Here is a 24,529-nt window from a genome sequence, read left to right as displayed (position 1 = left end):
GTCAGCAACTACAGCTTCTACAATTGCACCACAAGACAACACACAGGCGCTGCTCGACGCGGCAGCAGCAGCGAGCGAACTGACCTTCATGCTGCGTCTCGCTTCAAAGCGCACGAAGGGTCGAAAGCACAGCGCATATACGAAGCTACCAGCACTCGGCGCACTTTGCACACATCGCAGATCGCTTTGAAGACGAGGCCCGCGCGACCGCGCACTTTGACAACATCGTAGATCGCTTTAAAGAATATGGGCGCCCACGCGGCGTGCGCAGCAGCCGCCGGTAGTGGCGTGGAAGTCCCAGTTTGACCTTGGCTGACCTTGAAGGTCAGATTTACGGAACCAGGCGTTTCCTGGGTGTGTACCTGGAGTAGTAGAGCTATCGCTTTAATATGCAGTCCACATTACCAGGAAAACTTGAATTTTCTCATTGTTGCAGCTGTGAGTACTGGCGCCTGAACCTACGGCATACCAAGGCAGCTGAGTGCTGTTGCCACTTATTGCCTGACGAGAGGCTGCCTTAATTCTATAGTACAACTGGGGTATTGGACTTGGGCTGATGGGACACCATCACCGATGTTATCAAATTCCGCCATGTTGGCATGTTGAGCTAATCAGAGAGGCCGTGCATCTATAGCAGCCCTGTGGACCAATCAGAGATGATCAAGATGGCACATTTGACAATATGCGTGAACTTGACAGCGTCCAGAAACTCACCCATGTTGCAGCAACTCAACTTCAGTTCAACTTTGAGAACAGTATATTTGTTTCTGAGTATTCTCACCAAGGCATTTATTAATGCGATTAGCATTCTTTTGATACTTCAAGCACGTTTCGCTCTGCCGCGGTATCTGTCTAAACTCTTTCACGGCGCTGTCTGATTCACGGCTCGACTTTACACGGCGCGATCTTCACGACACGACAGATGAAATTTTTAAGCCTGAAATAGACACCTGTGCGATCACGCCGTAGTTCCTTCGAAGTAAGAGATTTATACTAAACCCGAAATCTACCGTGCCAGGTCTAGTAAGGCTTTCTTAGTGGCGTCCGAGCGTGTATATACGCTTTGGTTCCTTACATATGGCTGTGGTCAGAGCAGAGTGTACGAGAGCCTTCACTGTTGTCAGGAGCCTGTTGGACTCAACTGGCTGCGGTTGGGACGTCGCGTCTATACTGGAACTTTTCTTACGGCGTCCGCAGACGCTGTGGTGTGGCGCCAGCGGGACTAAACTGGACGCGTTTGAGAGGCCGCGTTTAGTGAAGCTTTCTTTGTCGTCCGAAGGCTGTGGCGCGTAGGCTTATTAATGCGGTTATCATTGTCAGCCTACTTCATCCACAACAGATCGTAAATAAAGTGTCTTCAGCACTATATGGTGCGCACTTTTCCGACCAAAAAAAAAAAAAAAAATCACTGCAGAAGCGCCTTTGCAACGAACTTGCGATATCGCGAATACATTTTTAACAGCGAAGCTGTTTAAGCCAGCCGGAATTTGTGGTTCGTAGCAAGAAACTACTAAGAAAGAAAGGGAAAATAAACTTCTTTGCCGAGGCGGGATTCGAACCCGCGTACCCCCCGTCCCAAAGCGAGCGTCGAGCAAACCATATGATTGCGTTCGATCGTCGTCGTCTTCGTGCACAGCTGGCGCGTTCTCGTGCTCTGCGAGGTGAAGAGGCTTTGCGCGCTATGAGAGCGAGAGAGAGACGCATTCACGGAGGAGGTCTCCTGGAACGAGCAAGAGCGGTGGCGGCAGCCATTGGGGCCCTGGACTAAGGGCCCCAACCACATTCACCCTTTCACGTTATAACAAAGTTTATTTCTTCTTCTTCTTCTTCTTCTTCTTCTTCTTCTTCTTCTTCTTCTTCTTCTTCTTCTTCTTCTTCTTCTGGAAAGCGGTGTCGGTGTTGCCAGCTGCGCTATGCAACGCACAGTGACGGCCGTAAGTCCGAGACGCGCGAAAAGAAATTATCATCATCATGAGTAATAAGATGAAAAGTTCGCGCGCACTTGCGGAAAATGCTGGGCTACGATCGCCCAGCTTCGCTGCTTCAAGCGTTGCGCGGCCGAGTGCAAGGTTGTTGTTGACTGGCTGAACTGAGAAATATCCCGTGAATAACGTCACAAGTACACGCCTATTACGTCAAAATCATTTTGGCGTTGCGCTGAGCTGCCAGTGCATAGATTTTTTTTCTCCGTGGATGGCAAGGCACACGCGTATGTAACGTACACAAGGCGGCGACTTCAAGTTTCATAGCAGTGACGTGAACGAGAGATGGCGGTGCAGGCAACTGTGTCGTACTGTGTCGTGCACGGTGCAGGTGGCCCCATGGCGCGCGCTTCCGTACCGATTAATTTTTGGCACACTGCGTAACCGTAACAGCACGGATTTTTGCCGGGTCCGGTTGCATTTCGTTAGCATCAGTCGTCGCCAGATTACCGTCTTGGCTATACCTCGTTGATGCTAACGGAGTGCAACCAGCAGACCTGGTGCAAATCCGCGCTGCCACGGACGTCTTTGTTCTCCCACGTGCCAAAGGTGTGCGCAGCTTTATCACGCTTTGCTCGTACTTGCGCCATACTGTGAAACCTTTTGCGAGCACAGCACAGCCACTTACTGGCCTTTTGAAGAAATACGTCCCTCTGACATGGCGATCTCACTATAGGCCTCCACTATAGCTCTACAAATCAGCCTTCTCACAATGCCGCCCATACTTGCCTATTCCGATCCATCAGCACCTACCTAAGTCCGTAGCGATTCAAGCGGCCACGGCACCGGCGCAGTATTAGCACAACGGCAGCAAGGCAACGACTGTGTTATCACTTACGCCAGCCGGCTTTTTTTTTTTTTTTTTTCAATTTAGAAGTGCAGCTACTCCATCATTGAGCGCTTTAGCGCCTGGCTCAAGTTTGGGTAGTCGCAAATTTCTGCTTCTATTTATACAGCCAACCCTCTTCAGTCACCATCGACCACTGCGCCCTGTCGCTTACAGGATTATTCGTATTCGGTAATATTCTACTCTGGCCGCCTTCACATCTGGGATACAACTGATAGCTAGTCTCGTTACCTGCAGTCGACAACCCTGACGATGCCGACGGTGGTGCCGCCAGCTGCATTTCCTCTTTGTAATTGCCTTCACTCACATCAGCGTCTATAAGTGCCCACCTAGTGGACATGCCCACTTCGTCTGCTGCTGGAATTCTGATTGGCTGGGCAGCAGACGAAATGGACATGTCCACTAGGTGGGCACTTGCAGAACAGCCCCCCTCCCCCCAGTACTAATGAGGACGAAGACGCTAGCCATGTCTAGAAAATGCCGACGATTTGGAACTGCATGCCTATTGGCTAGTGCCATTTTTTGTGTTTGTATATTGTCTCCCGTCTGCGTCTTTCCCCGTAACAACTTTCTAATGCTGTTAGGCCCAAAAAAAATCTGCCACAGAGCAGTGAAAGCGCTTGGATTTATACCTGCCAGACGACCACAGCATTCAGCGTCGAAAGAGAACCAAAGCGTTAAACGAATCTATAGGAAACTCAACAGAGAAACTCCATCGCAGGCAGACAATAGCCGCAAGGATGCGGCCAGTATCACGTTATGTGCGAGCCGTCACGACGCCTCAGCTATACTCAGTACATTGCTGTGCTCACCTTTCGACTCGTCAACGTTGCCATCAGGGCCGAGAACTACCCCAGCCAACAAGGTATTCCCCTGCAAGAGAGCATTAGCTATTAGCAAAAAGAAAATTTAAAAAATGCTGCCTTTTTTCTCGTTGAGGTGAGCAGGGAATGTGTAATATTACAGCATTAAAATGCGCATCCTGCTTATGAAGTGCAATAATTGCACAAGGCGCGTCAGATCTCAGGCTTCCCTATGTTAAACATGACCTAGTTTATCGTGCCGCTTCGAAAACTGAGCCTAGGTATCAATTATACTCATCCGGCTAAACCACTGGCTTGTTAGATTTCATGATGGGTATTGCTTAGTATCAAGTCAGGATGAAATACTGCAAATCGTGCATATGTCATATAACTGTTATCCATTGTTTCTTTTTTTCCTTCATTTACTATGAGTTGCTGCTCCCGGCGAAGACGGCACCATGCATCAGGCAAGTTCTGGACCATGCATCAGGCAAGCAATACCGGAGCGAGTGTTGGCTCCTTGTTACTCTGGCCATATACGCAGCCACGAGCATGTACAGAGGAGCGCCGCGCTCACAGACACCGTTCGTGGCACGACCATGGGGGTATTCAACGCCACCGCTGCGCTAGCGCTGTATTGTGTGTGCTTTCCGCTTGTCCTCTTCTTTTTTTTTTCGCGCAGTTTTAACCTTCCTTCAAGTATGAACCCAACTAGCCTGCAAGAACGTTCTACCACGCATCTTGCCGAGGAAGTCGGTAAGGCGGGTTGACCACCTCGATACCCGCACGACCCCCACCCTCTATAAGGTTTCGACGATCGGATTTCGGCCCAGATAGCTGACTCAACCTGACTTTGACGGGTCCGTGTGAATGCATAGCTACAGAGAAGGAGTCGAAGCGAAATGTGAGCAGTTACTGTAAGCGCTTAACTGTATTGTAACACCCCGGAAGGTTTAGGTAGTTGTCACAACAGGCTATTTCTAGGGGTGGGCGAATATTCTAAGTTTCGAATATACTATTCGAATGCTACACACTAACCTTCTTATTCGTATTCAAAAAGGAACTATTCGGTATTTTTGAATGTTCGAAAAGGGCCAAATATTTCGGAACAACCGAATGTCTTTGTTTGGTTACTGGTCTTCATCTGCTCAACAAGGTGTCCCAAATGATCGGAAGTAAGACGAGAAAATTTTTCGAAGCTATGCAGAAAAGAAATGCGTGATGCAAGCTTTGTTTTCGGCAAGTCTACAGTAGAACCTGTGATTTTTGTTTGTAGTCAGTCACTTAGTGGTTTTCTAGTCATGTAGCAGTATATCTTTCACGCTACATGTGATGCTTGCCTTGCAACGGGTCATTTACATGTGTCTGCAGCACGTAAGTCCTTCTGATCTTTTTTCGGCAACCATTTATTTAGCTTTTTTAGAAATATTGTCACCAAACAGCCATTCTGTCTAGGAAAGCTTGTTTAAACCCAGGCTCTAGACTTGCTGAGAGGCTATTCATGCAGGTTTTCTTTTTTTTCATAGCAATTAGTGATGATGTGTTTTAGAGCTCATCCTTTGTCCCCGATAGTTGTCCTTTTAGGGGCAGTCAGTACAGGTGCAGTGCCTAATTATATACCGAAATAAACATTCCAGCTGTCGCTACATGGGTCTGCGTTTTACTATCCAATATTCGACACTCACTGTTCGTATTCGATTCGTATTCGAAAAAAGTTCATAATCGCCCGGCTCTAGCTATTTCACATTTCTAGTCTAGTCAAATAGGGAAGAGCTTACCGGTTGTCCGAGCTCGTTGGGTGGTATCTTAGAGCCACCGCCCTTCGGGCTGTCGGTGATGTAGAAAGGGTGGTACTTGGCGCCTACAGTTTTGTCGTTGCCTCCTTCCACGATGAACGTGTACGTCTCACCCCTTTCCACATGCAGTACAGGTACAAGCTCCCCGTTGATCCACCACGAGATGCCCCAGCCAAACATGCCTGGGCACCACGTGACAGCTTTAGTTCTTGCGCTAATAGGGCTTACATTTTCAGCGTAGTCACGCATATATACGTCGGCAATGGAAACGGCACTCGGACTAGCTCAATTTCTTTCTTTTTTTTTATCTCTGGGCTTCCTCAGAATAAGACTCGTAAGACAGGTTCACTCGGACTCGATCGCTTCTTGTCAAGACCCAGCACGGCTGACTCGCACTGACAAAAATTAGACTGTCGAATTCACACACCCTGACTCAAGACACACGAAAGTAGGGTTCAGGTAGGCTTATTCAGACTTTGCGAACTGATGCTGCGCTGGGCTTGCACAAATTCGCGGATTCCCCTATCCACTCAGACGCCGAGCGATTACTGAAATCACTAACTATTAATTCTTCCTTCTTTAGTTTTCATATATGTGGAGGAGGTCAGAGAAAAAAGCAACAGGATCGGCTTGAAAGTCCAATAACTCCTGACAACATGGAGTTAAGAATGCAGCGAATCGCATTCCGTTATACACAAGCATTACAATAACTACGGTGTCACAATATCACCTAGAAGTATCAGCTAAATGCAGCACTGTAAGTACTTTTATATTATACCTAACATAAATGTGTTATATTACACAATCAACAAAAAATCACTTGTGAATCTCTGTACACTGAGCACGCACTATATATATATATATTGAAACTAAAACTTCAAGAAACTGCAGAAACTGCATTCGAGTGAGGACAACTACAAACTAATATGGAACTCAGTTGAAAAGCTAAACAATACTAAACAACAATAAACTAAACAATACAAATGGAGGAGGTGCGGTTGTTTTTCGCTGATTGTTACTTCTGATAAGTGATATACGTATATTGCTAGGTATTTCATAAATGTTTAGTTGCTAGTCAGCTCCAGTATGTGCCTTTTCCAACAGTTACCTACGCAGTTGGAGGCATATACCTAAGACAGTTGTCTAAAAGTGACACTGCGGTGCTGTTGGGTGGATGAGAAGGGAGCGACCGCTTCGGATTGGCATCTTTCTGGGAAACACCTTTAAATTAAATTATGGGGTCTTACGTGCCAAAACCACGATCTGATTATGAGGCACGCCCGGCTAGTGGGGGACTCCGGAAATTTGACCACCTGGGGTTCTTTAACGTGCACCTAAATCTAAGTACACGCGTGTTTTTCGCATATCGCCCCCATCGAAATGCGGCCGCCGTGGCCGGGATTCGATCCCGCGACCTCGTGCTTAGCAGCCCAACACAATAGCCACTGAGCAACCACGGCGGGTAAACACCTTTAAGGCGGGTGTGACAAACAGCGATCACTTGCGTCAGAATGGCTTGGTATGAAACTGAACAGCATACGCGATAATGGTTTTGCTGTGTAATAATACTAAGTTCCTCGCTAAAGGATCTCCGTAATAGCCTTAAGGCGATGACACATGAATTTTGAGAGAGTACGAGAAGGCTTGCGCCATCTTCTCTTTTATTCGCTGGCTTGCAAGACTGTAAGCGAGCACGCATGAATAGTACAATGCGCCTGGCGAGGCTTCAAGAAATGCTTCATTTGCACAGCTATATTGACCATGCATATATAAGGTGAAAAGGCGTTAACTTAAACTGAATCCTTTGATATCCCACGGAGTCGCACAACGCTTGCACAAAAGGTGACGCCAAATTTTTGCTCTGGTTTTTAGGGGCGGTACAGTGGCTGTGAGAGAGCATGGATATAGCTCCTGCTCTCTCGTCCCGCACTGTAAAAAAATTACACCCTCAAAAGTGAAGAAGGGCGTAAATGTGTCTATAACTGGCACCGCTGCACCCTTTTTGTGCATAAGGGGCGACTTCTAGACACATTTACACCATTTGTTACATTTAGGGGTGTGAATTATTCTACAGTGTACGCGAGCAGTTGCTGTAGACTTGGCGCATTTTATTCTTCGTTTTCTTTGCTGCGGCCACGCAGCAGGTCCGGATTTCGCATGCACTAACGTGTCCTTACAAGTTTATGTACTATCATACTATAGGTGAACCTCAGCGTCATCATGGTATAGCGTACTAGGATACTGGTTCTACGATACTAGGATAACTAGGTACTAGGATATTATAACCAGTAATGTGCGCTTATCGTTTGGTATAGGCGCAAAGTGGTTAAAACTTCCTTGTTTTAGTAATTAGCGTTTATTTATAGATTATTACGTTTTGGAACGCGTTGAAGTGATTCCTTGTGAAGGCTTTAGCAGCCGCTTCCTTTCTGATATAGGCTAGTTAAATCCGACCGCCCTTGTTTTATTGGGACGCGCCCAGGCCCGATTTAGAAATATTTGCGGATGATTTCTTTCATCTGTATTTACATTCAGGTTATATAACTGGTGAAAATTATCATTGCAATCATCACATAACCGTCTAATGAGTTTTGCCTGCCCGACAAAAGTCCGACGATTACAATGTCGCAACTGATAACTATATATAGTCACTGGTTATGACTACTCTCATCACCCGCGTAACTGTATTACATAGAATATTCAAAACAATTTATCATTTATAATGGTTCCTCCATTTCATCATAACTACGAGGGAGGCTGGGGAAGAAAGCTGCACTAACAGCTTAACTGGCTCCCGCTTCCTCGAAGTACGATCAAGATGATTACAACATATACTGCAAGAGAACGGCACAATCAATGCAACGACTACTGTGCAAATATATCCTGATTCAAACAGGCATTCTGGACAGTCGATGAATAAATAAAAACTTACAACAGCACAAGATTTATCAATAACAGTACATATATATACAGAACAATATTTTACAGATAAATGGAGTCTTACAAAATGTACTATTGTATGCACTGTCCTATTCAGCAACAACAGGGACGAATTACAGCAAATGATTGAGGACCTTAACCGAGAAAGTGTAAGAGTGGAGTTGAAGATTAATATGCAGAAGACAAGATAATGTTCAATAGCCAGGCAAGGGAACAAGAATTCAGGATCGCCAGTCAGCCTCGAGAGTCTGTAAAGGAGTACGTTTATCTAGGTCAATTACTCACAGGGGACCCTGATCATGAGAAAGAAATTTACAGAAGAATAAAATTGGGTTGGAGTGCATACGGCAGGCATTGCCAAATCCTGACTGGGAGCTTACCACTGTCACTGAAAAGAAAAGTGTACAATCATTGCATTCTACCGGTGATAACATATGGGGCAGAAACTTGGAGGTTAACAAAGAAGCTCGAGAACAAGTTAAGGACCATACAAAGAGCGATGGAACGAAAAATGTTGGGCCTAACGTTAAGAGACAGGAAGATGAGCGGTGTGGATCAGAGAACAAACGTAGATAGCCGATATTCTAGTTGACATTAAGCGAAAAAAGTGGAGCTGGGCAGGCCATGTAATGCGTATATAGGATGGATAACCGGTGGATTATTAGAGTTACAGAATGAATACCAAGAGAAGGGAAGCGCAGTCGAGGACGGCAGAAAACTAGGTGGAGTGATGAAGTTTAGAAATTCGCAGGCGCAAGTTGGAATCAGCTATAGCGCAAGACAGGGGTAATTGGAGATCGCAGGGAGAGGCCTTCGTCCTGCAGTGGACATTAAAAAAAAAGAAGATGATGATGATGATGATGATGATGATGATGATGATGATGATGATGATGATGATGACAAAATGTAACATAAAAAGAGCAACATAGAGAAGTAACACTTAGAACAACATAAATCAATGTACAAGAAGGCCTTAAAAGAGGAGGGACAGCCAATCTAACAAACGTTTATCGAGGAGAGCTTTGCAATCTGAAAAAAAAAAACAAAAAAAACACGCAAATCTTTTTTCGATGAATCTTTAGTGACATGTTAAGACAAACAAATTTAGTACCTCCATTGCTGCAACCAGCTTTGATCCGTTTGTTGGGACCGCCGACGCGCCGGCCGGGTGTCGTGCGCACACAAAATCGGCTGTCCGCGATGGCGCAACCCCGGAACGCGGAGGCCTCGACGCGAGCCCCCAAAAACAAAGAGCAGTCCGCGGATCCCAGCTTTGGTGTCCCCGATGCCCCTTTAGTGTCATGGAGGCTCCCCCAAAGATATACTAAATAATGGCACGTTGTTTGCACTCGACTGTCAGATTCCGCGCGCGAAAGCAAATATCGGAAGTTTCTAAGCTTGCGCCCAGAAATACATAGTTAAGTGTCATGTAATTAGGATAAAACTTTAAATACCGTACAAGTATATCGCAAAAGAAAATTATTACCTCGAATGCGTTGCAGATATGAAATTAACCTACTTACCATCGAACAAGCGGAGTGACACGTTTCTGCGACCAGCGGCCACGGCGCACCGCTTGCACTCGCGACAAAAACATAGTGCGTCGCTTACTGGAAGCACAAAACTGCACGAACAACGCTTAATTTGGAGTTTCACCTTACGCCCACAAGTTGTACTTGTAATATATGATGTATCTATTCCGTCGAAAGCACCGCAGATAATTTTTTTAATTACCATATGTCCTTAGCTATCACCTAAGAGACGCGAAAAAGAAAGCCTTGTAAAGCCTACTGTAATTCACCTTAATCCACCCTATTCCACCTTAAGCCTCCTTCATCCACCTTAATCGACCTTAATACATGTTAATGCATCCTAACTACCTTAATCCTTCTTAATCTACCTTAATCCACCCTAATCCACCTTAATTCATCCTAATTCACCTTAATCTCATCACTAATAAATCATTAATTAATTTTGCTAATCATTAATTATCTCTCACACACGGCTGGGCATGCTTTGGTTCGCTTCTGACCTTCCTTGGGTCAGCGACTTTCTGTACCTCACAACGCGACCTTGAAACAGAGATCTAAGGCTTTCGCCTTAAAAAGACACTGCACCGCAAAACGAACGGAGTGAGACTTCTACGACAGCGCTATACCTGTTTATAGCTTGCGCAGCGTTCTTGCTACGTATGGAACGTAGCATGGAATTGTCACGTGTGCATGCGCAAAGCTTCTACGCATGTGAAACTGTGACGTAAAAATTCGTGGCTCACGCACCTGTGATTGCCTCATAGCCGTGGTCTTTCAACCCTGTGGGTCCAATGGTGGCGGTGAACTCCTTAATGTTTTCACTTTTGAAGATGTCCCGGCCTCCGAAGTACTTGGTATTTGCTGGCGGGCCAGAAGGTCCATTCGACGTGGTTGGTAGCGGCGGACAGTTGCGGCTGGGGGGGTCGCGGTCGAACTGCAGGAGCACGGTATCTGCGGCGACAGCATATGGGCGTATATAAATCAGTGATGGCGGCTTAAAAAAAATGATGTCTGTGGTTTCACGTGTGAAAACCCCAATCTGATCACGAGACACGCCGTGGTGGCGGGCTCTGGATTAATTTTATTGCGATAGCAATTATATGGACACTCAAAAGCAGATTTCTGCCGTCGGCGTCGCCGTCGCCGTCGCCGTCGCCGTGAGGTTCCGTATGACGTCAATGGAGATGAAATCGTCGCCGCGCGCCGAACGCTGTATGTGCGAGTGAAAGGGCGCGAGGGGCGCGCGCTTTCACGGGGAGTGAACGCACGGCGAAGAAACGCGCGTTCTGCGCCGTGCTCGCTTAAGGGCTGCTGAAGTAAGCGTCTTTTTCCTCCTTTACAATCACCATATATGTAGAGCAAACGCGCCTTCTTCCGACGCGCGAGAGGCCGTGGGGGAGGGGGGAGGGGGAGGGAAGGGAAGGGAGGCGACGTTTAGCTGCGGCACCAAGTGCCTATTTATATCAGAGGCTCCGGCAACAGTCACCAACGCCGCACGCATTTTGAGCGAACGCGGGCAAAACGCCGACGGCGTCGACAATAGTTCTGCGTGTTGCCGGTGCTGCTGCATGTCCAAGTTTATACAGCTGATAAAGCTAATATCATTACTCCGTATAGCTCTCTACAAATTTGCTATCGCAATTGATGCTTCGCCTTTCAGGTGAAACTGCGACAACTTTTTAACACGAAAGTGTTTTATGCCGGGGTCCACCAAGACTTCACTGACGTATTTCCGTCACGGTATTTCCGTCACGGAATTTCCGTCACGGAAATACGTCATAGAACATAATACAAAGAAAGAAACCAGAAGAAAAAGTTCCACAAACATGCAAAATTTGGAAATCGAACCCACGACCTCTCGGTCCGCGACGATAGATCGCCGAGCGTTTAACCCATTGCGCCACAAACGCATTTGCAGAGAGCCACACAGACGCGCCTTATATATCTAACACTCCTCCGTGTACCCGCGCTCTTGCTCGGGGCGGTGCCGCCGCCTACGAGCAGAAAAGAGAAGTACTGCATTATGACACTAAGGCCCGCGTTACATGGAGCGAACTTTCTCGACGAACTTCACGCGTCAAGTAACGACGCGGCGACACGACGCAGGATGTTTGCTGTGTTGCAATACATGCGGCGAACGCCGCCGCGCGTTGGCCGCCGTGTTGGCGGCGGTCCCGGCCGCCCGCTTCGAACTGAATTTGGCGTTGTCCTTGTAGAATTCACTTAGTTGGAAGCAAATGACTGCGTAAACGGCTTTCGCTTAGTCTCAGGCCGCTTCGACGACAGAGTATTATGGATAACCTTGAGTAGTTTTCGAGATCGCTTCTCGTTTCAAACGCGTCTAAGCCTAGCGAAAGAAATATCCGATGCCAGCGCCATCTATCGGGGAAGTCGGGAGATAGGCATGACGACAGCATGTGGCCTCTGAGATCAGAAGATTTCTGTTGAAGGTTGTTGTAGAGAGCTTGCACTGCTTGTCTGTTTCCTCGCAGATCAGCGGATATGGGATGTACAAATACAACGCGATTCCTGAGAGATCATACTAGGAACTACTCAATCGGTGCAGAGACATGCAGACACGGCAACACCAACGCGATTGCAGACGACGCGAAAAGGCGCGCGCGCGCGAAACACCAGCATGCATTGCGACCGGAACTAGTGCCTCCTGATTGGCTGTCGTCCACCGCTGCGCGCTAGACGCTTCCGGCGGCGGCGTTCGCCCGACGAAAATGTTTGGACAGGCAGATCGGCTGCGGACGGCAAATTTCTTGACGCCGGCCGTCGGACGTTCGCCGCCCGACGAAGTTCTTCGCTCGGACGCCGGTTATTCACTCCATGTATTCCGGCCTTAACGCGCACCGACAGTGAACGCTTCGGTGGTCTCAGCACTACGACGCCTCGATGCCAGCATTCGAAGGGACGCTGGCATCAAGAAGCACTACCAACGCCACCTAGGTGGCGTTCACCGTACTCAGCACAGCGGAGCGTGGCCTCCGCAATTAGCTCTGAAAATGTTTCTGAAGTTGATCGCGGAGGCTGCAATTACGACGCGCTGTACGCGCTGATTTGACTCGGTGACGATTCAGTTACGTGCTTTGTCTTGCGCGTTGTATTAGTGTGTCAGTTACGTGCTTCGTCTTTCGCGTTGTGCTAGCGTGTGCAGCGTAGTGCAGCTTCCATATGCACGACGGTTGCTCATGGTCATCGACGTTGGTAGTCGTGATGGAGGAGACGTGCCACCAGGCGTCAGCGTGGGTGCATCAACGCCTAAGGGCGCTTTAGCCACAAAACACCAATAGGCATTATATATCAATGTGCAATAAACATTACACTACTTCTGTGAAGACACGTTTCACTTTCGTGTTCTATACCGATTCCTATATAAGAGGGATCAACCACATTTTTTTGACCACCTGAGGTTCTCAACGTGCGCAAAATATACGCTATGCGAGAGTGCATTGCGATGCAGCCACTACGGCTCAGCAGCCCTCGCACTCAGCAGCGAAACGTTTCCAGCCATTTTAAAAGGCGAGTGATTAACCTTCAGGCGTGGGCTGGATACAGCAGCAAAGCTGGTTGCCTTTGGAAATACACTAGCAGAAAGATACGCCGTGGGAATTGTGTGTTCAGGAAGAAAATAAACGATACAGCACGAGCATTGCGTCACGCAGTCAGCTTTAGCAAGCGAACTCTCCCTCTCTTCGTTCTTCGCAGTATCGATCTAACACGTGACTTCCGAGACTCATCGTACTGGCCGAGAAGTTCCCGCGGTAGCTTTTATCCAGGGTGCTGGTTGTACGGGGTGCTGGTTGTAATCGAGTCAATGGTGTAACGAATCAATTCAAGAGCTCCCTTTGAAACATTTATGCCTATTGGATGCAGTGTATTGAACTTATAATACTTCGGTGGGGGAGGGGGGGGGGGGGGGGGGGGTAGTGTCTTGCACTTGTAATTTTCCGTCTCTGGGTGAAAGAAAATGCAACTGTAGGATATGAAGTTGAAGTTCATCGAAATTGTGACCTGGCATGTTAAAATGCTATGCGAACACTCTCGAAATTTTCTTAACCGTGTCCGTACGATGTCCGTGCGAGATTCATTGGCTGTCCTATTTCGCCAATGTATTCTTTGTGGTAGAACGAACATTCCAATAAACAGATGAAATTAGCACTCGTGCAGGCAAAACTGGAGTTACTTTCGTGTGTGTAATCACCTGCAGCGCTTTTAATTTTTATATAATTTTTTTCCAATTTTATATTTTAATTTTATGTCGTACACCTGAGGCGAAAACAGGCTGTTGTATTGACGGTAAATTGAGGGCTTGCTTCTGCATGGACTAACATGTCTTTAAAATTTCTGTTGCGGCGATACGTTACCCTTGGTACCTCCGGGAACGCTTTTCTAAGGTGCTCATTGCATAATAAGTATTTCAATAGAATATTGTTTATATTTGAAAGCGCGTTACAATACTTCGTTACGAAGGCTAGAGGTTGGGGAATGGGGTGTCCTTTAGTCTCTTTTCTAGGTAATGCTGATATGCGTTCTAATTTGCATGCATGCTCGTACGCCTCGTTTAAGGCCCTGACGATGTTTAGTGCCCTTTTCAAAACGTTGGCATTAGCAACATTACTTGTTTTATCACGTTCATCATCATCATCATCATCAGCCTATATTTTATGTCCACAGCAGGACGAAAGCTTCTCCCTGCTATCTCCAATTACCCCTGTCTTGCGCTAGCTGATTCCAACTTGCACCTGCAAATTTCCTAACTTCATCCCCCCACCTAGTTTTCTGCCGTCCATGTACTGTTTTACCACCTAGTTTTACCACGTACTAGTCTTACCACGTCTGTAACTGATATTGCGTGATTACTATTCCTCTCTGTAATGGCCTCATGGCCCTGAAAGAAAGAAAGAAAGAAAGAAAGAAAAAGAAACAGAGAAAGAAAGAAAGAAAGAAAGAAAGAAAGAAAGATAGAAAGAAAGAAAGAAAGAAAGAAAGAAAGAAAGAAAAAGAAAGAAAGAAAGAAAGAAAGAAAGAAAGAAAGAAAGAAAGAAAGAAAGAAAGAAAGAAAGAAAGAAAGAAAGAAAGAAAGAAAGAAAGAAAGAAAGAAAGAAAGAAAGAAAGTGCTAATTGAAGTTCGTGCTTAATCGAGCTGCAGGACAGCGTCAGGTGTTGGGGACAACTAGCAATGTTCCCGCTTACCCCTGGTGGCTATCACGGTGTGGTACAGCACAGTGTCCGGCGCCGCCATGTTGACAGGACCTTGCGCCGCAACCACGGCCACATTTCCCGTTGACGCTATGGATTTGTCATTGTCATCCCCTGCGTTAAGGCAACACAGGATTTCAGCACAGTATACGGGAACACTTGCAGCATTGGCGGCTTCTTGTGGCACTGTGTTCAACCGTAAAAACGCTCTTGCGCTTCTTGAGCACTTGTTTTCGAAAACAAAAAATGCGACCGAATGGTACCTCTTTAATAACTATACATCACTGCTGGCATCTATATAGACAGTCTAAGTATAATGTTGTCGGACATGACTCGTGACCATACGCGTTGCGGCTCGCTCTCGCGGTGCGAGGAAATGTCACCGAGCGCTGCTGTTTGCCAGGAGCTGGACGATTACATGTGCATGCGGTGAGATCGTACATACAAGCATTCCAACTCCCTTATGAGTGCATAAAGGGTCCTTGTTTGCATCCTAACACATTTATCCTTACGGATGATAGCAGCAAGAGAGAGAATGAACTTTTATTCACAAAGGCAATTCTTCCTCGTTGGGTGGGGCCCTCAGTCCAGCAGGCTCCATTGCCTTGCACGACCCTGCGAGCCCGCTGGACCAGCTGTTGCTGTTCCTGCCGGCCTAAGCTAAGCAGTGCAGACTCCCAAGAGGAAAGGGTGGGGTTGGGGATAGGAGGAACGCCCCGTGGAGAGACGATGCGAAGACTGCATGAACTAAACCTACATAAATATCGCTACCAAACTATCGTCTCAGACATTTTGGTGCGCGGCAGGCGGTCAGAATAAAGTTTTCAACTACGGCAAATTCATCTAAATTAATATCTAAATTATGCTTAATTCCAGCATACTTGATGTATACAATATTGTCACCGTCTGCCGTCACCATTCGCAGAAGCGAAAAAGTGCTTCTCTTTCTGCTCTCCCATCGCCGCAAAAAACACGCCGTTCTGGTTTGGTCACCTAGATATATACCGAGGCTAATTGACCCACTAGGTTATCTCTATAAGCTTTATATGATAATGCAGGACCGCGTGCGTTCCGAAAGGCCCCCTTTTGCGAATAAGCCGCTCACTTATTCCTAATGTTCGCTTTGTGCTTTCAAAATAGAATGTTTTATAATGTGCAGTGCAATAATAGAAACTCTCTAATGCTTGAGTACCAGGATGTGAAAATTGTTCGATAACATCACGAGAAGGCTTTACGTTAATCGCAAATTGATCGAAAAATATTCTATATTCAATTCAAATCGATTCCGACACTATTCAATTCGTATTCCGATTCGGTCTCGTATACTACTGTATTTCTACACCCCTACAGTAAAAGGCATATGAGGAAGCCGCAGTGGACGCAGTGGACCGGCAGTCGTACCGGTATCAAGCTTGCGGGCGTAGACCACGTCGACGATTCCATCTGTGTAGGACTTCGACTTGACCGTCAGGTCATCTTGGCCACCCTGCGCGATGTCTGAGCAGACGCCGTTAGAGCCGGAGCACTGCATGCAGACAAGACACAAGCGCGGCGTGTCTAAGTATAGGCCGTATAGACGCGACCAACAAATGCGGATACCCGACATCAACCAGATCCTAATAATTATCTGATGCTCAGAAAACGAAATCATCGGTTAACCAACAGACAGACAACACTTCTGTATTTGCGATTAGCCACAAATAACGCAATCAAACACCGGGCGGCTAACCCTCTAGAAATGTTCGCACCAGCTGCCCGTGAGGTCATATATGTTTCGCACCGCATGCTCAGCGTTAATTTTTTACCGTTAAAAAAAAAATGGCAGTTTCGTCCGAAGCATTGGCAGCGATAGCAGGGTTTGAGCTTGGACTCTTCGGACGGTGTTCCAAGTATAATGCATGGGTATGACATGTTGGCGATACGCAGCACGCAAGTCAACTTCTGTTGAGCCGATAGAACAGCGCCCAGCTATTAGGCACCTCATAACACTGGCGTTAGGAGGAGCGTCGCCAGTTGCAGGCGTCGCACATCGTCTGGTTGGGCCTAGTTTGAAGTCAGAGAAGCGCAAAGCAAAATTAGTTTTGAAGAAAGACTTAGGAACATGGATTAAAATAAATGCGCGGTTAAAGTGCACAAGTGAAGGCAATCTGTACTTGAAAAAACTTGCTAATTTGACTGAAAGAGTGAATGTTTATGACACGTGCGGAATCACTTTTTTCTTTTTCTTTTGCGCCACGGACTCGTACTAACTATGGCCGACAAATGATCGCATATACATTGCCTACTCTTTTAAACCACCAGCATTGTTTTCTGTAGTGCTGATACTGCTAAGTTTTAATATTGTACTGCTAAGTTTCTCCAAGTTCTGATAAATTTTGATGTCACGCAGAAAAGTAATGTATTTCCTTCTTTGTGTTAGTTTCTATACATTTAGTATTATATTTCGCATGTATAGTTTTGTGATTGTATGCTTGTCGCATACGAACATTGCCTTTCTGCTCCTGTCAAAGTGCAATTATCGGGTACAGACCCCGCCAAGCCTTTTGCAGCTTTTAGTTTGTTCCCCCAGCATTTTGCGCATGCTGTAAATGTACTATAATGCCGAAATAGAATGGATGAATGAATGAATGAGTTGGCAACCAAGTACAGGGTAATTGAAAGTGTAAATAAACAACCAGGAGACATCAGAAAGAAAGTGAGAGAAACAGAGATAGCGAATTGAATCCAATAAATGGAAGCAACGTAGACAACGGAGATTTACGAGAATGAGAAGGATGAAATGAGAAGGGATGATCTGAACGATAACACGAAGGGAAGTGCCTTCGTGTTAGTGACAGCTGCTAAGCACGAGGTCGCGGGATCGAATCCTGGCCACGGCGGCCGCATTTAGATGGGGCGAAATGCAAAAACACCCGTGTATTAATTTAGGTTTATGTGCACGTTAAAGAACTCCAGGTGGTCCAATTTAATCAGGAGTCCCCCACTACCGCGTGCCTCATAATCAGATGAAATGTCGTGACGCTTTGCACAGGCCCCGCGAGGTCGAGCTATGGGAGGCAGTTACCTGCTTATTATCCGATTATCTGCTTTCAAGACGCGCTGAATGCAGTGAACCTGCCATATAGCGCGCGCGCGTGTGTGTGTGTGTGTGTGTGTGTGTGTGTGTGTGTGGTGTGTGTGTGTGTGTGTGTGTGTGTGTGTGTGTGTGTGTGTGTGTGTGTGTGTGTGTGTGTGTGTGTGTGTGTGTGTGTGTGTGTGTGTGTGTGTGTGTGTGTGTGTGTGTGTGTGTGTGTGTGTGTGTGTGTGTGTGTGTGTGCGCGTGCGTGCGTGCGTGCGTGTGTGTGTGTGTGTGTGTGTGTGTGTGTGTGTGTGTGTGTGTGTGTGTGTGTGTGTGTGTGTGTGTGTGGTGTGTGTGTGTGCGCGCGCGTGCGTGTGTGTGTGTGTGTGTGTGCGCGCGCGTGCGTGTGTGTGTGTGTGTGTGTGTGTGTGTGTGTGTGTGTGTGTGTGTGTGTGTGTGTGTGTGTGTGTGTGTGTGTGTGTGTGTGTGTGTGTTATGAAGGAGTCGCAGCTCCATACTGTAATGTACTGGCTTCCAAACTCTATAGCCGCTCCCTCCTCCTCCTCCCCCCACCCCTGCCCGAGGAAAGAACCCTCTCATCAGTCACCAGGCATGCTCGAAGCACAGTTTCCAAACTGATCATCATCATCATCAGCCTATATTTATGTCCACTGCAGGACGAAGGCCTCTCCTTGCGATATCCAGTTACCCCTGTCTTGCGCTAGCTGATTCCAACCTGCGCCTGCAAACTTCATCACTTCACCTAGTTTTCTTCACCTAGTTATCCATTTTACGCATTATCCAAACTGATACGATCATCGAAAAAATTTGGCTGTGGCTTAACTCAGTTTAGCCGTAGTGTGCGTGCGTAGTTATTGTTATTGTTTAGCTTGGTGTTTCATTCCGTCGTTGAACCGCGGCCCTGGCAAGAGATGCCGAACTAGACGACGAACCGATGGCCGAGACGACGATGGCCGCTTCGTACTCGAGGCGTGCGGCTCGTTCTTCCCCCGTCTCCTCTGCTCGCTGCCTCCTCTTGGATTCGTTCCGACGACGAAGCCTGGCTTCTTTCACTCTCTCCGACACACTTTCTATATCTCCCGACGAATCCCACCGATCCGCCCCTTCTATATAGTATACGATGCAACGACGGCTCCTCCGGCGATGCAACACCGGCAACGCCGCCGGCAAACGCCGCGGTGGTTGCTAGGCAACGGCTCAGCTCGCGGTGCGGCCACCGACCACAGCGAAACGGCGAGAATACGGCCAATGTAGCTCTCCCTACAAAAATTGGAAGACGCTTAAGCTTCGCTTTTAAGAGTGGAACGCGATAGCATTCAGATATCCCTGACTGCTTCTCACACTTCCCGACAACTGCAGCTTATGCAGCCGTAATGGTTACCGGGAAACACTGGCGGCGAACGCTATGCACGAAGGCGAGCCTTCTGGTAGAAACGCGGCCTCTTGCATGGGCCGATCCCGGACATAGTGCATAACCGGGCCAAGAAAATTACATCATTTTCAGGTTTCCGTTTTTGTTTCGCATTTTTAATATTTCGGTCTGAGACGATTTAGCATAAAAGGCATGCGCTGTGGGTGTTTTGTTTCATGACATTTGTTTGTGGATTGTCATACTCAAAATTCCGAGGAATAGCTTTGTCAAGAATGTAAGACGTGAGCAACATTCGTGGTAGAATGGTGTGGCAATATATAACCCGCATGTACTGCACGTCATATAAGAAGGCGTCGTATATGCATATGCGTAAATATATATAAATAGGTTGATCTCAGAGGCAGCAATTGAAGTAGGAGGTAGGGCACCAAGGCAACCAGTAGGTAAGCTCTCCCAAGAAACAAAGGACCTAATAAAGAAACAGCAGAAGATGAACATGTCCAACTCAAGAGATCAGATAGAATTCGCTGAACTGTCAAAACTAATCAACAAGAAAAAAGTAAGGGATATTCGAAATTATAACGTGGGAAAGATTAAGGAAGCCGTAAAATATGGACGCAGCATTAAATCAGTAAGAAGAAAGCTTGGCATAGGACAAGGCAAGATGTATGCACTGAAAGATAAGCATGGTAATATCATCAGCAATTTCGATGACATAGTAAAAGCAGCGGAAGAATTCTATACTGACCTGCACAGTGCCCAAAACAGCCAAGCTTCTTTCATTCAAAATAGTGATGAACAGGATACAGAGGCTCCTTCTATAACTAGCGCTGAAGTTAGGAGGGCCTTGAAAGACATGACCAGGGGAAAAGCTGCTGGAGAAGATGGAATAACAGTAGATTTAATCAAAGATGGAGGATATATCATGCTTGAAAAGCTTGCGGCCCTTTATACGCAATGCCTCAAAACTTCATGTGTACCAGAGAGCTGGAATAACGCCAACATTATTCTAATCCATAAGAAGGGAGACGTTAAAGAACTGAAGAATTATAGACCCATTAGCTTGATTTCAGTATTGTATAAAATATTCACCAAGATAATTTCCAATAGAATCAGGGCAACACTTGACTTCAGCCAACCAAGAGAACAGGCTGGCTTCAGGAAGGGATATTCTACGATGGATCATATCCATGTCATAAATCAGGTAATCGAGAAATCTGCGGAGTACAATCAACCTCTCTACATGGCTTTCATAGATTATGAAAAGGCATTTGATTCAGTAGAGATACCAGCAGTCATAGAGCCATTGCGGAATCAAGGAGTACAGGAGGCCTACGTGAATATCTTAGCAAACATCTACAAGGATTCCACAGCTACCTTGGTTCTCCACAAGAAAAGTAGAAAGTTACCTATCAAGAAAGGGGTCAGGCAAGGAGACACAATCTCTCCAATGCTATTCACTGCATGCTTAGAAGAAGTATTCAAGCTCTTAGACTGGGAAGGCTTAGGAGTGAGGATCAACGGCGAATATCTCAGCAACCTTCGGTTTGCAGATGACATTGTCCTATTCAGCAACAATGGAGACGAATTACAACAAATGATTGAGGACCTTAATCGAGAAAGTGTAAGAATTGGGTTGAAGATGAATATGCAGAAGACAAAGATAATGTTCAATAGCCTGGCAAGGGAACAAGAATTCAGGATCGCCAGTCTCTCTAGTCGCCAGTTTTACAGCCTCTAGAGTCTGTAAACGAGTACGTTTATCTAGGTCAATTACTCACAGGGGACCCTGATCACGAGAAAGAAATTACAGAAGAATAAAATTGGGTTGGAGTGCATACGGCAGGCATTACCAAATCCTGACTGGCAGCTTACCACTGTCGTTGAAAAGAAAAGTGTACAATCATTGCATTCTACCGGTGCTAACATATGGGGCAGAAACTTGGAGGTTAACAAAGAAGCTCGAGAACAAGTTAAGGACCGCACAAAGAGCGATGGAACGAAAAATCTTAGGACTAACGTTAAGAGACAGGAAGAGAGCGGTGTGGATCAGAGAACAAACGGGGATAGCCGATATTCTAGTTGACATTAAGCGGAAGAAATGGAGCTGGGAAGGCCATGTAATGCGTAGGATGGATAACCGGTGGACCATTAGGGTTACAGAATGGATACCAAGAGAAGGGAAGCGCAGTCGATGTCGGCAGAAAACCAGATGGGATGATGAAGTTAGGAAATTTACAGGCGCAAGTTGGAATACGCTAGCGCAAGACAGGCGTAATTGGAGATCGCAGGGAGAGGCCTTCGTCCTGCAGTGGACATAAAAAAAAAACATAGGCTGATGATGATGATGATGATGATGATGGTGATGATGATGGTGATGATGGTGATGATGATGATGATGATGATGATGATGATGATGATGATGGTGATGATGATGATGATGATGATGATGATGATGATGATGATGATGATGATGATGATGAAATATATTCGGAGGGCCTGCGTGGTTGGGGGTGATTTTCTCGGCCGCGGACGCCGACACCGTCGCCGGATTTTCTGCGACACGGGGCCCTTAACGTATCGCGTTAAAACGAAATGCCTCACCTGTGACTTTGCCGTTATGAGAAAGTCGGCGACCGAGACTTCGTAGTTGGAACCAGTGATGAAAATGACAGCGACGTCCGCGCCCACCATCTGGCTCGAGTCCGCGGCGCCGCTAATGCCGAATGCCGTCCACATGTTGCGATCTGCGGAAAAAAAAAAAAAAGAACGCGTGCTGCGTCACTCGTGCTCTGTGGATTTATACCCCAGTCACACGTCACGGGCATACCGAAGGTCCTTTGATGTTAAGGAGCATAGAGCTCTCAAAGGAACATTAGTTCAAGGGATATGTATCAGTGCTGCACGGTCGCCAGGTGGTCTCCGCTGAAGCTTTTGGCAGAAACCGCAACGTACTGTAAAACGCAAAAGTCACGAAAAACACACACACACACACACACACACACACACACACACACACACACACACACACACACGCACACGCACACGCACACGCACACACACACACACACACACACACACACACACACACACACGAGGACACTTCGATGCGTAGCAGCCGATAACCAAATCGCACATGGCACCCATTTTGCTCACGAGGGTTGCAATGTGGGCTTGTTGGTAACGCATCTTGGAGGGTTAACGGCAGTGCGATTAAAAGTACGAACTGAACTTCGATAACAAACACTGTTGGAAGTTAGCGACGTGTCTTTTAATCGCGCTACTGTAAACCCTCCAAGACCCATTTTGCGTCGGTGTTGCTGAGTGTGACAATCCCTGCCGGCGCTGTTGTACCGGCGCATTTATCATTGAGACTGCGGGTGTCACGAAAGTGTTTAGTGCTTATAAACTTCTATAATATAGTGAAACTTGTTTTAACGGGCAAAAATTGAACTTTCGTATTTATAAAGAATTTTGTTTTCTTCTGTCGGACGCCCTCTGGGCTCAAAAGTATTCCTTTGAGATTTCAAAGGACAAACGCGGACTCCTTTGGCTCAAAGCTCCCTTCAACAAGGCCTCCTTTGGTACGCCCGTGTGACAGCGCGCGTCCTCCCTTGAAGTAAAGGATCTTTGATTCAAAGGACATTGAAAGTGCCCGTGTGACTGGGGTATTATTACACGTACTGGAAACTTGCTAAGATGCAGGCTTAGCTAAAGGAGAGTTGGTGATGCGTGATCAATTACGTATACGCCACACACACGGACAAGGCGCAAAGAAACACCGGGGCACCAATCACTGGCTCGCAACTAAAACATTTATTGGCGCTTCACGTGATACATCCATTCTTTTTTCAAAAATTTAACCACACGCTTATACTCGGTGCAGTTAAATATTTCAATAAATTATGCATCAATAAATGTAGTCAAGCATCAAAAACAAATTACGGCAGAACTCGTCTCACGATTGCTGTCGACGGTATAATGCGAACAGCATTCGAGATTACACACCGTATTCTTGAAGTCACGTTTACCTAACACGCGTGACGTTAATTCTGAAACTTTCATGGTTTCGGCTCCATGCCAGATACTCCGATATCGTAGCACATTACGACGGCACTCGCTTGCTAAGTCACCCATGAAAATGACGGAATGAGGATGGAATGATATCGATGGGACGACAAAGGCGGCATAATGACAACGGCATGACGACAATGATATGCCCATTCTTAAATTATGAGGACGGTACAACGACCACAGCATGACGAAGTCGACATGGTAAACTAGTGGCCTCCGAGATTGGCACCGGCGCACCTCAATCTTGGGATACACTATATATATATATATATATATATATATATACTTTACAACAAAATTTACTATAGAGAACTTGAGCTGCGATCGCTCAGCATACCATGGGAACAAGAGGCAGTGCGTGTTTTACAGCGCTGCCGTTAATGAGACTAGAAGCGCTCAAAACTTTATATGCCAGTTTTCACGGTCTTCTAAAAAAAAAAAAAAAAAAGCTGCATCATGCACGAAGCTTACAGTTTGAGGCACAGCGGGGAAATTTACGGACAATATGGCAACAATATTTGAAGTGCATGCATCAATTAAGGGTTAAATTAAAAATGCTATACCCTCGCTTTTGGCCCATGTAAAGGCGTTACAAGAACAGCTTATAAAGTTCCCCCGCTTCCCTCGAATGAAACCAAATGGCAGAGATTTCATATATAGAGTAAACGGGGCCACTCCATGGGTGAGATGTCCAGAGAGCTTGAAGTCTGTAGGTTAATTATAAGATTTGAACATAATTACTGCATACTCGTATCCACCCCATTTTTTTGTGTGTTACACGTATGGCTGTTCCGATAATCAAAGTTTCGAAACCGAATGGAATAGTTCTGGCAATTCGATCGTATTCGATTCGAGAGTTCACAATTCGTAGTTGCCGAATAATTGTTTTTGAAGTC

General features: G+C 46.4%; 1 protein-coding gene across 4 annotated transcripts in view; it reads right to left on the bottom strand.

Annotated features, from left to right (window-relative positions):
* The window catches only part of LOC125939622 (protein Skeletor, isoforms B/C-like), an 85,622-nt gene that overhangs the window by 40,461 nt on the left and 20,632 nt on the right, over positions 1-24,529 (bottom strand). For all 4 annotated transcript variants that reach the window (XM_049670316.1, XM_049670317.1, XM_049670315.1 and 1 more), the window contains 6 exons: positions 22,164-22,306; positions 16,510-16,633; positions 15,103-15,222; positions 10,648-10,851; positions 5,411-5,610; positions 3,642-3,702 (listed from right to left, as the gene is read on the bottom strand). In XM_049670316.1, the coding sequence (XP_049526273.1) occupies positions 3,642-3,702; positions 5,411-5,610; positions 10,648-10,851; positions 15,103-15,222; positions 16,510-16,633; positions 22,164-22,306 (852 nt within the window). The remainder of the gene's footprint in view (positions 1-3,641; positions 3,703-5,410; positions 5,611-10,647; positions 10,852-15,102; positions 15,223-16,509; positions 16,634-22,163; positions 22,307-24,529) is intronic.

Source organism: Dermacentor silvarum, chromosome 7 (genome assembly GCF_013339745.2).
Source record: "Dermacentor silvarum isolate Dsil-2018 chromosome 7, BIME_Dsil_1.4, whole genome shotgun sequence".
Lineage (NCBI taxonomy): Eukaryota > Metazoa > Arthropoda > Arachnida > Ixodida > Ixodidae > Dermacentor > Dermacentor silvarum.
The sequence above is the reverse complement of the archived record's forward strand: the minus strand, read 5'-3'. Positions and strand labels throughout refer to the sequence as shown.